This window comes from Phoxinus phoxinus, assembly GCF_949152265.1.
Source record: "Phoxinus phoxinus genome assembly, chromosome: 2".
In the NCBI taxonomy this organism is placed as follows: Eukaryota; Metazoa; Chordata; class Actinopteri; order Cypriniformes; family Leuciscidae; genus Phoxinus; species Phoxinus phoxinus.
This window is the reverse complement of record NC_136877.1, coordinates 37,934,463-37,948,669: the sequence shown is the minus strand read 5'-3', so window position 1 is coordinate 37,948,669 and position 14,207 is coordinate 37,934,463. Positions and strand designations below refer to the sequence as shown.

At 41.4% G+C, this 14,207-nt stretch overlaps 1 protein-coding gene across 48 annotated transcripts in view; it reads left to right on the top strand.

The window, feature by feature from the left end:
* The window catches only part of sox6 (SRY-box transcription factor 6), a 147,889-nt gene that overhangs the window by 39,688 nt on the left and 93,994 nt on the right, over positions 1 to 14,207 (top strand). For 25 of the 48 annotated variants that reach the window (XM_079596628.1, XM_079596612.1, XM_079596635.1 and 22 more), the window contains one exon: positions 11,131 to 11,377. In XM_079596628.1, coding sequence (XP_079452754.1) covers positions 11,131 to 11,377 — 247 coding nt within the window. Of the gene's footprint in view, positions 1 to 5,146; positions 5,669 to 11,130; positions 11,378 to 14,207 lie in introns of those variants that run through there. The other 23 variants (XM_079596651.1, XM_079596619.1, XM_079596613.1 and 20 more) reach the window with 7 other exon arrangements.

Genomic DNA, 14,207 nt, shown 5'->3' with positions numbered 1-14,207 from the left:
TAGTTGGATGGGGAAGGGTGTCACGGTTTTAAAAGAGAAAGAGAGAGAGTGAGAGAGAGAGAGAGAGGATAAAGTAAGTGCTTGAACATTGTTGAAGCTGCTCTCTGTCTCCAAACCTTGGCCTCTGGGTCCACTACATAATCACTCACACACACAAACACACCTCCTCTCGCCCTGCGTATGTCAAGCTGCTCTCCCAACAGTTTAATAGCAAGGGTGCTACAGAGCGCTGTAATCTACACTTGACTCCTGAGCTCATAATGTGACATACCACATTACACAGAGACTCAGAGACAGACAGATGCTCACTAACTGGCCAAGAGATACTCAGTGTTAAAAGTAGACGGCCCAGTGAAGTGGTAGCATTAAATTACCTAACCTGTCAGTCACAAACTTTTTTCAAACTTTTTTTTCCTTAAGCCAAGAACAGTTAGAGCTGCTGAAGGGATAGTTCACCCAAAATGTTCAATTCAGTCATTTACTCGCTCTCATTTAGTTCTAAACCTGTATGATTTTCTTTTTTTTAATCATAAATTAAACAGTTTTTCTTAAGTTCATGAAGATTTTCAGTGAATAACAACCCCAACATGTTGATTGGTTCCTTACTATTGTTAAGTTTGATAAAAAATAAATACAGTAATATTGTGAAATATTATTACAATTTAAAATATTAATTTTAAGTTTTAATGTTTTAAAATATAATTTATTTCTGTAATGGCAGAACTGATTTTTCAGCTAGTCCAGTCTTTGGTCATCCGGTGTCACATGATCCTTTAGAAATCATTCTAATATATTGATTTGCTGCAACCCAAAACTCTTCTTATCAATGTTAGAAAACAGTTTTTTTTGAAACACTGAAAACAGCCGCACAGGGAGTGGTTACATCAAGAAGCAGTTATAGTGCTTTGAATACATGTATGCCTCTAGCACTACAACATTATAGTAAAATAAGCTAAACCAGCACTCACACTCACACTAAAATGTAAGAATACAGTGTGTGAGCCGTCTATACAGTACTCCCCATAAATGACTGGGAAGTACACATACACACACTCCCTGCATTCTTAAATTGTATGTAGCTAAATGGCCCACTGTTAAATATTTACCCTAAAACTGTCTCCATTTGCTGTGGAGGTGACATCAGAACAAAACAGAAGGAGCATCTGCCGGCATTATGCTTTCATAACGCTGCATAAAATGTGTTGTTTGTCGCCTTTAAAATGCAGCACTTTTATGAATAATGCAGCTCTCGATTTCAAGAGGAAACACTTAGAAGATGGATTCATAAAAAATAAATCCCCAAGTTATTTTTTTCCTCTGTGATCATAAGAGGAACAGTTAGAAAGTTAAGTGCCGCCACAGTAAATGAAACGAGCTCATCAACACAATGCTAAATTGTTAGCTGCAGCACTAGTGAGATAAAAGGCTCTCTCTCTCTGTTTCTTTGTAACTGCTGAATTATGGGGTCTATTTAAGCTCTAATTAGTGTTCATTTCAGGAGTTTCCAGTCTTAAATGTGTATTAATGTAATGACAGAGGACGTGTTTGTTTTTAGGCGTCTAAGTGGAGAGGCTTAATACAGGCTAGCTAAATTAGCACATCCATTCTGACAAGTACTCTAATAACCGCTGCGGATTAACTTATGACCCTGTTTGGGAGTACAAAGCTCATGTCCACTGTTGCTCCGGTGGACCGAACTCGCTGTAGTTAAGACTCCAAGAGGCTTTAGCGCCTGAACTGCTGGCCGCTGCCGCCTGGTTCCGTGTATATTATTAGGTTAATAGGATTTCACTTGTTTACACCAACTGTTAGCTTAACTCGAGGTCAAAGAGGTGGCTTAAACTTGTGTAATTGGCTTATTAAGAAGGATCAAGTAGCATTGTAGTGAGGGGTTAAAACACACACACAGACACAGTCAGGGTGCCATGCGACGTGCGTTGAGCACAGACTAGCTGCGTGCTCGCTGTTTTTTTAGTCTCTGATAACGCGTGGATTGCGAAAGATGACCTTTGTCAGTGGCTAGCTATTGTTTGCCGATTGGTTGCACACTCCGCAGCCTGTGAAAGACACATCTGCTGCCTCGCACGCAGAAACTGAGAGGGATAAAGGGGAGGAGGAGGGGAGGGAAGACCTGTGCCACACGTCCCACACTGCCACAATACCTATCCGCTTATCAAATATTTGTCTGGCCTTCGCTACCTATTTACTTTCCCTCTGTTTGCTTTGCTTATTCAAGTCTTTCTGTGCCAGATACAATGTTACCAAAGACTAGATGCTACAGTCTCTTTTTTTTTGTCCTGGGTCATTCACCTCATTGCTGTCAGAGGGCACATGGACATTTTCTTTTGTTTCCTTTCAATTTTCTCTTTCTCTCAGCCTTTTTCTGACTGAAAAGCGCATCATACACCACCACACTCTCGTTCATAAATACGTTTGCTCTTTGCTTCGATGACAAACAGAAGTGGTGTTAATTTGCTCACTGCTCATTGACTCTTCCCACAAACCCTCTGCTGAATGGCCTAGCTCAAAATGTGTATTTGTTTAATGTTTTTGATTGATTCAGGGATGATGATCCATACAGTCATTATTGAGAACACACACACATTCTGGTGCACAAAAGGCCTCTTTGTGCTGCTGGCAGGCAGGGCTTGTGAATTCGGGGAGTGGGGTTGAGATTACTCGATTATTTAATACGGGGGCCCAGGCAAAAAACGGAGCCCGGTCCCCGCCGCACAGAGTGGGATGACTGTGGCGACGACGAACCACAACAGAGGCCGAGCCCGAACCCAAAAGCGGTGGACAGCAGCCAGAGACAGATACAACCCACCCCGTCACACACTTGCGGTTTTTTAAAAGAAAGCAATTTAGTTAATGATTTCATTCTGAAAGCCTGTCATGATGCATGTGTCTTCCCCTGCCAGGAAAAGGAGAGCAGGCTGGAAAGAAAGAGAGACGAAGGTGTTAGTCAACATGACTACACTTAAGTTCTAACTGCTTGCGGCTGCTGCACGGATCGTGTTACAGAATTGAGCAGACCGATGTAATGCTACTTACAACTTGCTGAGGAAGCCCGTCACAGACCGTAGAGGTTTTTTTTTTTTTTTAGCTAGACTCCAGTCAGATATTTTTCCAGCTTGTTGAGAACATTTTTAAGACACTACTGTGCTGTTTCATCTGAAACGGGAACGTGTGAGTTGGTCAGACTTACGGTTTAATAGTAGACGGGTGAGACATTTTCTGTATCAGTCAGCGGCTAATCCAGTAATGTGCCTGCTTTCTGGCCTGGGTACAAATCTACTGCACATTTTTCTGTTCAACCATGCTTGTCAGCTCCCGGTTTTATTAGTCCGTGGTGCAGCATGTTTCGTATTCACTTTACCGCTTTTTCCCTGTGCCGCTCCATCTTAGCATTGCTAAAACATCAACCCTTCATGTACTCTCTGACTCAGATTTTCATGGCAATTACACAGATCGATGGACGGACTCTCCCTCTCACCCTCTCTGTTCTCTCTCTCTCTCTTTTTGTATCGGCTGTCAGTCATGTTGGGAACTTCTAACCACCTCCTGACAGACATGAGTGCCAACCGTTCGTTTAGCAGGGGTTTTTATTCAGCCGCCTTCGTCCGACCTGTCACCGTGGCCACACACTGTTGCCCATGCTTTCATTTGAACAGGGGCGACTGAATTAGTTTCAGAGGTTTAAATCGGCAATCAATGTCACTTGCCCCAACATAATAAGGCTTAATCATAGATCTTCAAGATGTGTCCTGGCTGACCCTTGCGATTCGTCAGTCGTCTTTTACATGGCCTCATCTGGGTGGAGCGAACAAACTGCCCCTGTTTTGATTCTCCGAATGACGCGTCACATGAATTGTGCCTGATTTGGCATCTCCTCCCGGTACTCCCTAATCTAGTCCTCCTCCTTTACATGTTTAATGTCAGAGAAAAATACATTTCATATATATCATATATATTTATTATATATATGATCATTCAGGAGAGAGACCATTCGAAAGCATAAGAAACGAGGGCAAATTTTAAATAAATAAATAAATCATGCGGAAGAGGTAGGGATGGGACTAGCGATAATTAAGGAGCTGTTGTCCACCCTGAATAGCACAGCATCGAAGGTAATTTCCTTAGTTTTCTTGCTCCACAGAAATCCCATTTATGAGATGAGAATGAAAGGGAACAAAACTGCTATTCTTTTCATTAGACGCTGCAAATTTTCCAATTTGGTTGACTAGCGACTGGTGCAAAAAAAAAAAAAAAAATCCTATTTTTGGAAAAGAAAGGAATTAGGGGGACAGTGGCTGGAAAAAGCAGGGCACTGTGTGCCGGCATTCCAGATGTCCAAACGGCAGTTGTACCAGCCCAAGTTTTTCTGGGCACGGGGTGCCAATGATGACCTCATGCGCTCCAGGCTGAAGACTGTAGGCATACAGTTCTCGCTTGACATGGGCTTGAATAGCCCTCAGCCTTTCATGCGTCCATTCATTCTCTCCAGTCCTCTGGCGGCAAAATTACTCCCTCATAATTAGCCATTGTCCCCGTTTTTTGGCTAGTCTGGAAAAAAGTTTTTTTTGGCTAGTCACTTTTGTGTATCCCCTGTTTTGTCCTTTTCCCCCCAGTCTATTACCCTCCATCTTGTTTAATTTGTTTATTGTGCAACCGAGCAATATAAGGCCCCTTTCCTCTGTCTATCTTTAGCATTATCACTTCATTCGGTCTCTGTCTTCTGTCCTCGTCACAGTGGACTGTTGGAGATTTTACACTCGATTTGTTGACTCCTTTGCTATAAAGTCAGCCGCTCTGAAGAAAAGTATCTTTATAAATGACAGAGAGGACCTGTCTTTGAATGGTGCTTTGTTTACTGTTTTTCCAAAAAGGGGCCCCCACTATATTTCATCTGTCAGAGTTGCTTTTCTTTCCCCCAACAATGCTTGATTGTTTCCACAAAAAAAGAGAGGGACAGAGAGAGAGGAAAAAAGAGAGAGAGAGACAAACAGAAAGAATGAAAAAAAAAACAGGTTCAAAAGACAGGAGAATTCTGTATTATATTTTCCTGCCAAATTCCGATCTCTGTTTTCCTTCCCCTGCACTCACAAAGGGCTCATAACTTACTGTCAACTGTGAGGGAAACCACAAAGCTCCACTGTTGCTCAGCAAATAGGCTGTGTTGCTTGATGGCTTCAGTGGCTGTAAAGTTTGCTTAACTGCAGCACTGACACCAGGCACTTTGGGAACTGCCGCCCCGTAAGGCCCCGAGCGAGGGACGAAGAGAGACAGAAAAGACGGCGAGCTGCTTTTCTTGTGTCTCGGAATCGTCTCCGGCCGTGCAGGGACTTAAAGAGACACGCGTGCGAGTGAGACTGTGTGTGTGTGTGTGTGTGTGTGTGTGTGTGTGTGTGTGTGAGCGGAGGAGCTTAACAGCTGCTCTGCCGGTGGCTCCGTTCATGTGCGAGAGCGTACTCCGTTCAGCGTGCCGTCGGATGTGTTCTGACAAGACGTGCCGTGGCTGGGACGAACGGCCTGTCTGTGCTCGAGTGTTTTTGTGTGTGTTTGTGTGTGCCAGAATTTGAGGAAGTGTTATGCCATCCAGCTCTGAAGTGGTGTGTGAAGAACAGAGAAGGACAGGAGCGGCCAAACAGGCTGAGGGAGACAGTATGTGAGTGTACACACCTGATGCACGCTCATTCACACACATATCTCACTTTCACAGTGACGACTGTGAGAGGGTGCTTGAGCTAATTATCAAAGAATATTTTTCCTCACAATTCTCTTACTTTTTGTTGAATAATTATTACACAGGCTATGCTTAATATACAGAGTGCACTTTTAGAAAATACTTACTTGGTACTCACCCCTTGTAAATTGAAGTGTGTTGTATTTTAAGTTTTGGATATGGAGCAACAGTGTAAAGGCAGTAAAGGAGTGAGTGATGTGTGGTGAAGGAGCTGTCATAGTTGACTTTAAAGGGTTGTAAGGTTAACATTTATGGGGTACATAAAAAAAAAAATCAGCTTTTAAAAGTGAAGGTATTTTTCCAATTATTAGAGGCGTCTTAGTTTCACTACTATATCCATAAGTGTGTTACACTCCCATCCGGTAAATAAAATGTATAGTTTATTTCTTCAATAATAATAATAATTATTATTAAATATTATATTATTCATAAATAAATATTTGAAATGTATTTTTATGTCATTATTATATTTGTATTTTTATTCATGTGTATGTATATATATATATATATATATATATATATATATATATGTATATATTTTGTTTTTACAAATAATTATTTATTTGTTTACATGTTTGATGGTGATTTTATTCTTATTCAATGATAATTATAACAATAAATACTAGTAATAAAACAATTCTAAATAATACTTATATATAATAATTCTAAATAATACTTCTATTTAATTAGCTGTTTGTTTACTTATAAATCAATAAATAAAGCCATACGAGGAGCTATCAAAATAGATTAAGAATAAATGCTTGTTTTCTATTGATATTTCTACTCAGTAGCATTTTCTGTTTAGAAGCCCTTGTTCAGAGAAGCAACGTTCTTTCCTTCTGTCCTGATGATTGTTCATGGATCGGTAGACTGCTCAGGTACAATGGAAGGTGATAATTTGAAGGTGCTAAACAGCTACAGCAGGGATGATAATTTTCCAGCCCAGGTTTCACAGGTGACAGAGGGATGATTACAGGAGGTGAGGACCTTGAGAGTCTGTGCCGTCACCTGTGTGATCTGCTGTCAGAGAGACACTCACACAAAGACACATATGCAAACTCATGCCACTGTATGTCTCGCACTCCCTGTGGGAAACCAGTTCATGTGTGCGCATTCGTGACAGAAATCTCTGCAGTCATTTTTAGTATTAATGAGCGAGAGTATTATCTTCATTTTATGTATACTAAGTAACTAAGTATCGATGACTTGGTAATTGAACCCACACCGGCCTTTATGGCTGCAGCAGCTGCTGTTGTTAAAAAAAAAAAGAGATAAACGTAAATCAGTATTACTCAGAAATTGTTTTGTCGGTGTATTTACCAGTGCAAAGTTTTTTTTTTTTTTCCTTTTCTTTTTACTTGTTTTGTCGGTGTTGTCTGATAATTTACTACTAACTGTTTACACTCAAGAGACCAACACAATTATCATAAAAGCGTATTATTATAATCCTCACTGCAGGAATACTACACAGTTGCTCATTTCTATTTTTTTTTTTTTTTTACTATTTCCTTTCAGATGCAAACACTTACCTATTACACTTTGCATAATTGCATTGGAGTGTTCTGTTTTAGATTTCTGTTTAGCCTTAAGTAAGTAAAGTTTTTTTTTTAAAGGCACCATTTTACATTCCTGTAACTTTCTCCGCCCTACCTTTACATTTCTTATTAGCCTGTGTTTTGCAAGCGTGTGTGCGACGCGTATGCTCAAGCATGAACGTACACACGTGTGCTCGGTCAAGTGTGTGTGTGTGTGTCGTTACCCGTGGAAACTTGAAGCCCTGTCATAAAGCAGCTTTTGCCATTTTTCTGCTCACCCATCGTTAGTTTCTTCAACAATGGCCCTCTTGTTTTACCCCCTTTTATTTGATTATTTCTCTTCATATAGGTCTGGGTGGTGGTGCCGGAGCGAAAAGCGGCCTTCTAATATTTCCTTTCAGGAGTGGCTGGTGATTTAGGGGGTCTGCTAAGGCCTGTGGTTTTGAGGGGGTGTGGGATGTCCGAGGGGAAGGGGGCAGCAGTGACACCATAGCTCAGGAGTTACTTATCGCCATTGTCTATAAAAGGGCAACAGAAAGACACGGCAGAGACAGAAGAGCGGGGGGCTTCTAACGATTGAGAGGGGCGAAAGCGGATATCCCAAAACACATGGCCCCCAGTCATGAGACCCCCTGATGAACACCAGCGCAGGGTGTCTTCTAATGCCACTAACCAATTAAACAGAGGTCAGTGCGTGATGATACGTTAGCAGCGGCAACAATTCATGAGTCGAAGCATTCCAGGCTACATGAGAACTCATGCCGAGAACTTAACTCCTAATCCTCATAAACGTATCGCAATATTGTCAGCTATATATGGGGCCTTTCTCTCTCCCTCGGACTGCGAAAAGACAAGCTGTGCTGCCCTATACTTATTGATTGGTTTGGTTTGTTAGCTGTCCATTGTTATTGTGTAATCAGGCCTGAGAGGGAGAGGGCTGACAGGAATTCATATGAGGCCACTCTGGCTTAGCTGATATATTCTCTGCTTAATATGCACAAAGGCCAACGGATCGGACTTATTTACTGAAGAAACAGATTGAATTATTAATAAGAATAAAGGGAAGCGCTGCGGTGGCTCGCAGGACTGTTCCATGGGTGTTTTTCTCAACGTAAAACACCATTTAATTTGATGAAATACGATGGCGTCAGGGCTATTTTCCCTCCTCGGTCATACACCACATACTGATTTTTGTTTTATGGGTCGTAGGGAGAAATTAAATGATTTTGAAGTGCGCTTAAAGGAAAAACCCTTCTAGGATTCAGGCCTTTATTCCAGCTAAATGGCGGCCACATTGTTCCATTCTCAGCCGTGGGTGCAGATTAGCCGTGTGGATGTGAGTGGGGTGGGGGGTGTTATGGTTGGGAGGGAATGGGGGGCAAAACTCATGAACCCCGGCACTCACTGGCTGAGCTGCCCTCCCAGCTCTCCTAATGAATTATTAACTCCAACTGACAAATACTGTTACGGGGCCTTGGCTCAGATCTGTTGCGTTTTCGAGTAAAATTGCTGTAGACACATGTTACAGGAGGATGGAGTCAGCCTCTCTCTCTCTCTCTCTCTCTCTCTCTCTCTCTCTCTCTCTCTCTCTCTCTCTCTCTCTCTCTCTCTCTCACACTATCATGCCTCAGCAGTTTGACTGATGGCTAGAGACTGGAGGGAAAGGCCTGAGAGACTGAATATTTTAGAGGTAAAATAATACCACTTGATTTACTGTGTAATACAAAAGAAGTGCTTTGTTTCGCTCGCAGTCCATTGAAGATGAAGGTGGGGGTTGTTGTGCTGGAAGCTCCGGCTCTTTGGATCCATGAATAAAAAATCTCTCTCTCTCTCTCCCCGTCGCTTGCTCTTCCTCTAGCCGTTGCGCGCCCCTTTCGCATACCGTTCGGCGCTCTGAACTTTGCTCTTAAATTTGATTTTCAATTAACGCTCTACAATTTAAGAGATCACTTTCTGTTTGATATAATTACAGGAAACAATTTATTGGCTGATTAAAATTGAGGCCTTGGTCTTGCTAAAGAAAATAGGGGTGCGGAGCGGTCTGGGTCTCTGGTGCCTTCCTCTGCGCTAACTAACAGACTTAGCTTGTTTGCACAGCTGCGGTATCCCGCTTGATTAACTTCCATTGACTTCCATTGTCCACTTCTGTTGGCTTCCGCAGAGCTCATCCAAGACTTTGCGGATGTGTATGTATTATTTTTATATATATTTCTTTGGTAAGCATAACACAATTAATATTACTGCAGCTAGCATGAGACAATAGTAGCTTGAGGCTTTTTTTTTTTTTTTTAAGCTCACTTACCGAACTGTATTAAACAATTCATATTGAGAGTGTGAGGCTTAAGTGCTCAGCCATGTGTGCAAATTGATGGCACATCTTCAAATGAAGTAGTCATACTTTAAAGGGCCTGAGAGCAATTGGGCCTGACAGCCCGTTGCAACCCACACATCCCTCATGCGCCGGAGTGCACGGCCGCCGCACGCACATGAACAGATTAACTCACAGTTTGGTGTTAAAATAATCTCTCCCGGTGTCAAATTTGTTTTCGTCCCACGATGAGCCACATGCTGGAAAACTTGGCAGGGCTGGAGATGGAGTTCTGGAGGCACCTTGGGCTTCCTTCATTACCCAGCCTGCCTCTCTCTCATCTCTCTGCAGTCTCAGTGGGCAGTGGAAGGACATTAGCTCACCTGCAGCCCTTGACCTAGAACACCCATGCCCTTTGTCCATGCTAATGTGTCTAGCTGCAGCGCTTCCAACTTCCATAGCCTTTCGTAGACTCTGGACATTTCAGACTCAAAACAATAATGCTCATCACTGCGGTCAGCAGCAGTCGTGTGTATGTCATTGTTCATGATGGTTTCTGGCTGTCTAGTGTAACTTTCTATCTCAGAGTAGACAATTTAAAGGCCGGTAGAAAAGTTGTGCGCTGGCTAATTCTCAACTCATTAGATCAGTTGGAGTCTTTTGATTAAGTATTTAAATCAAGCGTTTAATTCAATTAGCAGTTTAAGTATTCATTTCCTTAGCAGTAGTAGAGTGATTTTATTACTTGTCATAAAAAAACAAATGACCTGTTGATTTATTTTATTTTATTCTAACATTGAAAATCAAGTTTGTGGGATTAAATAAACTTGGTTGAGTTTTATGCTATATGACATAATGACTTTTGTTTGAAACAAATGCATTTACCAACCCTATTTTGTGAAATAGGAAATTTGCTATAAATCTTTAAAGTTACCTCCCATCTGCCACAGCAGCCTACTTGCATTAATTCCTAAGTACAATTGCAAAAGCAGAATAGCACAATTACAACAAAATGAAGGAAAATGGCACATTAATAGACTCAATATGAATGTAATGACCAAATTCCCGTTAAGTGTCAGCGTCTCAGCGTCACCGCTCTTTTTGTGGTTGGTGGCAGGGTTAGAGCTTTAATGAGAGCGTGTTATATGGTATGGTAACCCTCTTAGTGAGGTAATCAGCCATGGGGCGGGGGGATCGGGCCTGCCTCAGGCAGCTCTCCAGCCGTAGCTCAGCACGTCCATTTACATTAAACAAAGGATTAAGAGGGACCCCAGTGCATGCCGTATTCCCCGCACCAAGCTCAGAGCCAGTGATAGGATCTCCCCAGCTCTGATACCGGTTCAATCGTGGGGTTAGATGTGGCATGGAGGCTCAGAACGTCTGCCAACGTCATATATGTGATGTGAGAGCACTCGTAGAGATTGAAAGCCGAGCTCCAGCATTTCCTGTCTGACATCTGCGAGTCTCTTTATTCGGAATTATGTTGTTGCATTGGAAGTTTGAATATGTTTTCTGACACTTTTCCTCTGCTCTTTTCTCAGCAGAATCATGTCTTCCAAGCAAGCCACTTCTCCATTTGCCTCGACCCCTGACGGAGGTGAGGATGGATTGAATCAGGAGCGCATGTCCTGGGAGAAGGAGGAGAACTCTGAGTCGCTAGTCGCCCCTCAGCTGCCCCTGCACAGTCTGCTCCACAACAAACCTCCCCTGGAGGAGCTTCAGCCAATCAGCAGCAGCGTGCCGCCCGAATCCGACTGGGAGAGCCTGATGTCGGCCCAGCAGCGCATGGTGAGTGCCACTGCCAGCGTTTCATAGCTCATTTACGTGTGCTAACACAGGCTACGTGTTTTTTTTATATTTTGTAATGAGGTGTAGATGAAAGATTGCATTATTAAAGATAGTTGGCAGGATTCAAAGAGTGACAACCGTCTGGTCGAGGTTATTCGTCTAGAACTCTCTGGATATTTTCCGTTTACGGCACAATCTTACAACATTAACACAACATCAATGTCATGGAGTAAACCTCCAGATGTATCCCACATCTATTCTCTCAAAACAAACACACACACACACACACACACCCTCTGTACTCCTGCAGAGAGGAATCCTCAACCCAAGGACACCGCTAGAAGGGAGCAGGCCTCTCTGGAACACTTGAATGAAGACTTAAGACTTTGCGATTTGCCAAGGACTCGGCTTTGAAGTCTAAGTCCCCCACAAGCGCCTGGAGATCCCTCACATTGTAAAAGTGCAGGAGAACCACGTATTGAATTGCATTTCATGTCAGAGCGATTTTATGAATCTATAAATAGAGAGACAATGAGAAAGCGGATGAGGAGTGGGAATTTGAGGGAGTTGAGGGAGCCCCCCCTTCCTCCGTGGTGGTCTCTCTAGACCAAGAGGCATAGAGCCCAGACGTGAGACTGACAGCCACTTATTGTTCGATGCTTGTAAAAGGGAATTCTCTATAAACCTTCCCTCTGCTGCGGCTGCTTGCCCAGAGCTAGGATGACTCTGACCAGCCCCCTGGGTCTGGACTCCCCTGGCCCATCAGCATCCAGACGCCAAACCCCACTTTAATTAGCCTAAAAATTCAGCTGTCATGAGAGGACTTTTGCATTTTTCTTTAGCTAAAGTTTGCATTCCATTGGTGGCAACACCACAGCATATAGTGTGACATCAAATGTATGGTAGGGACAACATGATGCACGTTTGCACTCATAGGAAAGAAAAATGAGAAATGAGATCCCTTTTTTAACTCCAATATTTCTCCCTAGAAAGTGATGAGATTAAATAGAGGTCAAATGGAGACTTTTCTTATCTGAACAGCTTTTCAGATTTTTCTCATGAAAAGAATTGCATCTCTCTCCTGTAGAAGTTCAGAAGAGACCTCCACACTGTCTCAATATATGCTCAGATGTGGCAAAATATCAAAAGTAAAAAATTTCAATATGAACTTGAACATTTCTAATCAATCTAATTATATCTAATCAAATGTCTCATCTCTGTCTCCTTTTTGTCTAAAGGAAAGAATAATATAATATAATAATAATATAATAATGGTTGTCTTCAGCCCTTCATCACATGTAAATCCAGAAGACTTCAACACTGCTCAGGTGGTGCTGTTTCCTAATTGGATTACAGAGAGCTTTTGTGATTGGTGTAATTAGAAGAGCATTTCAAAGAATTGTTACCGCACTGCTGTGGTTGGATATGCACGGGATGATCTCTCAGTTTCCTCTTGATATAATGAGGGAAAGCATATGAAAAGTTAATTGTGCTCATTTGATGTTCAAGTGCAGCTGCTTGTGTTTGATTTGCAGTGAGCGGTGCACTTGCGCTCGCTTGTCTTCACATGAGCAGGACGTCCTGTTGTTGAGTGAGTTTTTTCTTCTTCAGTGGGGTTGTAGTTTGTTTTAACTCTGACCTGATAAAAACTTCACTGTACTGTGGATAAAATAATCTGTAAAATGTAAATGTAATGTGAAGTATGTATGTGCAAACTCTTCCTGTATACATTTGACATTATTGTGAATAGTGAAGTGCGTTATGCCTTTAGATCTATTATGTCAGTATAAGTGTAGAGAATGGCATTGAATAAAAGATAAAAAGGGTAAAGATGTACAAACATAGACATAAGAATGCCAGCACTGATAATGAGTTATCGAGGTTGGCAGTAAATAAATACTGCACCAGAGAATAAAATGAAAGACTTTTTTAAATAATTATATATAAAAAAATATATAAAAAATAATGTTTATTAAAATTATATTATTGTTAAATTATCACAATTTCAAAGAACTGGTTTTTATTTTAATGTATTGTTTAATATATTTGATGTAATTTATTCCTGTGATGGAAAAGCTGAATTTTCAGCATCATTACTCCAGTCTTCAGTGTCACATGATCCTTCAGAAATCATTCTAATATGCAGATTTGGTGCTCAAGAAACATCTCTTATTATTATCAATATCGAAAACAGTTGTGCTGCTTAATATTGTGGAAAATAAACCGTTACATTTTCAGGATAAATTGATGAATAGAAAGTTCAAAAGAGCAGCATTTTTGCTTAAAATGTTTGGTGTCACTTTTGATCGATTTAATGCATCCTAGCTGAATAAAATAAAATCACTTATTTCACTACATATCTTAACTAAAAAAAAAAGAAAAAAATAATTATATATATATATATATATATATATGAGTTCACATTGGTATCGCTGACTTTTGACTGTTAATATAAAAAGTCTCCATTTAATCTTGTTGTCTTGTACAAAACATTGAGATCTTCTATATGGCATCTGTAACTTTGACTTCATGTGTGTTAGCAGAACCCTCAGTCTGTGCCAGCTGATTTGTGTGATCTCATTCGTGTACCACTGCCACATAATCACACTGCCTTAATGCCCGTCTGTGCCCTGCTCTCCAAACATACACCTGCCAGTTTTCCTCTCATTGATGGAACACTCCTATGCCCAAATTCTTCTCTCAGGACTCCCTCTCCACTCACTAATGTGCTTTTGCACTTGATTTTTTACAATCACTCAGTAGTGTTTAGGAGTTAGGATCAGACAAACAGATCGCTTCTCCCTTTCGCTCTGTTTTCCCTCTCTGTGTT